General features: G+C 59.6%; 1 protein-coding gene across 1 annotated transcript in view; it reads left to right on the top strand.

Moving 5' to 3' along the window:
• Positions 1-280: 280 nt before the first annotated feature.
• The window catches only part of RHOC (ras homolog family member C), a gene marked incomplete at its 3' end in the record, with an annotated part of 6,405 nt that continues 3,244 nt past the window's right edge, over positions 281-3,441 (top strand). Inside the window, exon 1 of the mRNA XM_026864115.1 lies at positions 281-414. Within this exon, the coding sequence (XP_026719916.1) occupies positions 408-414 (7 nt within the window). The remainder of the gene's footprint in view (positions 415-3,441) is intronic.

Raw genomic sequence — 3,441 nt, 5'->3', positions numbered from 1 at the left:
AGAGACAGGTGGGCTGGGAGCGGGGCCCGGCTGAGCCCCCGGGCCGGATCCCCAGCAAAGCGTTTGGGTGGTGAAACCAGAGGCGGGGAGGTCGCGGCTTTGGCCGGCTGCCTCTCACTGAGGCCGCTTTAATTTTATTTTCATCTTGCCAAGTGCCTTCTGGTGTCCGGGCAGTTTCAATTTCTGTTCAGCTCCTCCATCCCGGCTACAAGCAGCATAGGTAGAGGCTGTGTGAGATTTTACGGGCTTTAAAACCGAATCCATGTTCCTGACAGCTACAGCTTCTCCAGGGAAACGTTTTTTTTAAGCGGAAAATAAGCCAAGTCACTGTCTTCCAACAGGTTATCGGGAGCGTTTAACCAGGCTCACCTCCTAACTTGCTGTTTGCACTGGAGAGGCGTATTGACATGAAAAGTAAGGAATGTATTAGCAAATACTGCTTGGCCCTGGGGCAGGAGGCACTGCACAAGGACAGGCGTCTGCTGAGGCTCTGGCACCTCGGTCGAAGCTTTCGGCGAGACCCTTGCGCTGCCCTGGGCCTGAAGGCCGTTGCTCCCGCGGGAGGTAGAATGTGAACGTGGCGTGGTGGCCTCTGGAAACAGAGGTAAGGGCAGGCAGCGTTTTCTCGCAAAGCTCAGGCGCTTGTGGTTCGAGCTGTGTTTAGGCTTTAAACCCCTTCTGTTCCAAGTCCCCTCCTCTGTTTTGCTTGAGGTTGGTTTTGTGGGATCTCGCAGTGGAAAGCAGCCAGCCCGGGTCTCTGCCCCGCGCCTGGCGCCGGGCTCTTGCCCTTTGCTCTGCGCTGGGGCGTGCTGCAAAGCCGGGCTGGCGGCTCGGCCCAAAGCACAGCTCGCCGGTGTGGAAGGAAACTGCTGAGGTCGAAAACTTTAAGCATGGAGTCTGAGCTCCTTCTCTGATGATCGCTCGTCGCTTGGATGTGGCAGCTCTAGGTCTTAAGACGGTTTCAGGCAGCTTTACCGGGGGTGTGCACAGACACGTGCCGGGTGCCGGGTGCCGGGTGCTGGGCAGGTTTGGCAGCGGGACTGGAGCCCCTGAGCAGCCGGAGCCGGCGCTGCTGGCGGGGGTGGGTGGTGCTCTGGGTGTCAGCGATGGTTGTTGGTGCAAGCGAGGCTGGAGGCTGGTCTGTGCCGCACAGAAACGCGGAGCTTGGCCTGCCCGGGGGCTGCTGCGGGGCCAAACCAGCGCTGCCGTCACCGACTCGCAGCTCGAGCCCCACGTCTGGCCTGGCCGTGGTGTTTCCCTTTGGCTTCAGCCCCTTTGGGAACTGTCTTCTGCTTCTGTGTAAGGGTCCCTCGGATAGCTGAGACACTTGCCGGGACACTTGTCCTGTGCTGCCTTGGCCATGGTTCGGACGTTTCAGCAGATTAAATTCCTCTCGATGGGCGAACCTCTCTGATTTTAGTTTGGAAGTTTACTTCCTTTTTCACTGCCCCAGCAAGTCCCACCAACTAAACCCATTTCTGTTGTGGAGCAGCGCTGTGGGGCTTTCTGCTGGTGACACCTCCGGTGACCGTCTGCCTCTGTCACTCTGTCCCCGTCCGGTTACTTGAACTTGGGGCCAGCTGTGGCCTTGACACCCGCTCTGGAGGTTCCCTGCTTGTGCTGACCATGGTAGGGAGGGAGGAGAGCTGCTCCAGGGGTACCTGGAGGGAGGCACCCCCGTTCCCCCAGCCCCTGGGGCTCCAGCTGTGCCCGTGGTGGCCTGTGGCTGCCCAAAGTGGCTCCTGTTTGCCCGGTGGCGGCTCTCCAGGGCTCTGTCCCCAGGTGCCCTCGCCTGGCGCGCGCGGCGGTGGCAGCAGCCCTGTGCACACACACGGCCACGTTTGGAAGTGGAGGCTTGGCTGCACTGGTCAGAAAACATTTTCTGTGCTCCCTGCTGGTGCTCGCTGGATGCTGGGAGCTGCCTCGGGCCTCGTCTGTTTTACAGGTTGCGCAGCCTGAGCCCGAGGCGTGTTTTGGGGTTTTTGAATCTGGTTAAATGCCTCGTGGCTGTTCTAACCTTGAGCCTGGTCTGTGCTGCGCTAGCCCAGCTCCTTCCCAAACAAGAGTTAAATCAAAACAGCCCAGCCGAGCACTCTGGATGCTTTTGTTTGTTAAACCACTGAAATATTTATCTGAGCTGAAGAAACAGCAACACCGGGAAGATCTGGGTCTGTTCAAAGCGGTGTTTTTCCTTCTCTGGGGGATCCGGGCGGGTGCCTGGGCTGCGGGGTCCAGGGCTGGGAGCAGCAGGCTGGCTGTTCCCTGAGCACCCAGGCTGGGGGTTGTGCCTCTGGCCAGGGCTGTGGCCAGCACAGAAATTCAGCTGGTTTTGCTGATGGGTGGTGTGACAGGTCCGGCCGGGGTGGAGCCGTCAGTGGCAGCACTTGGGAATTTCTGCTTTAGAACAAAACCCCTCTGTTGGCCTGGGGAGCTCGAGCCTTGCCAAGGAGACTCGCTGAAAGATTTCAGTCCCTAGTTTGAGGCTTTCTTCAAAGCGTTAATGCCTTTCTCTGCCATTTCCTGAGATCCCGGAGCAGACACTGGATGACGGACACATCCTGCTCCCGGAGGAATTCCCCTTTTCCTGCTCAGCAGGAACTTCACATTTTGAGGGACAAAGCTGGGGGGCGGGGGGGCAGTAACGCAAGGGCTGTCCTGGAGCCCCGGCTGGTTTCATGGCGATGGCTTTCGAATAGCTGCTTGGAAAGCAGAGCGCTTTGGTTTCATTTTGCAGTTTCTGGGCGTGCGGGAGGAGCTGCCTGCTCGGGATCGGGCCCTGCTGGCGACAGACTGGGCAGCGCCGTGCTGCAGGAGATGCCGGCACGAAGTTGCTGCTCCCTTTCGCTGTCTCTGCATCTCCAGCGAGGCACCTGAGCGCTGCTCGCACCCCAAAACTGCGATTGCTGTATGGGCCGACATGGCTGGGCAGCCTGTGCTGTAACTCGGGGCGGTTCACGCTGGCAGAGTTTAAAATCTGAATTTCTATGTCTGATGTGGGTGCCTGCGTCCTTTTGCTCATTTTGCCTGCCTGCTGTTGTAGTAAAACTGTCGTCCCCCAGTTGTGCTCACGTTTTCCACTCTCTTTTCTCTGCTCTGGCAGTGGTGCAAAGCCCGTTGCGTCGGGCTCCCCTGTCCCAGGGACTGGCCTCATCCTGCCGAGGGTCGGAGCATCCCCTGGCCGGGGAGCGGGTCTGCGAGTGCCACCGGTGTCCGGTGTCGGTGCCGGCCGGCTCGTGGGGTGAGGGCAGGGATGGGGCCAGCCCAGCTGGCCGCCGAGCCACGTACTTCTCGTAGCCCCTTGCCCCGCTCGCCTCCGCACGCCAGCTCTGGATTAGTAATGGGCTATTTCTGGATCGCTCTCATGAGTAATGGAATGAGCTGTGCTGAGATTTTGGGTGGGGACGGTGCCTCTGCCCGCTGAGTCACCGCTCGGCACCACGC

Source organism: Athene cunicularia (genome assembly GCF_003259725.1).
Source record: "Athene cunicularia isolate RWA chromosome 26 unlocalized genomic scaffold, athCun1 chr26_part1, whole genome shotgun sequence".
Lineage (NCBI taxonomy): Eukaryota > Metazoa > Chordata > Aves > Strigiformes > Strigidae > Athene > Athene cunicularia.
This window is presented reverse-complemented; position numbering and strand designations above follow the sequence as displayed.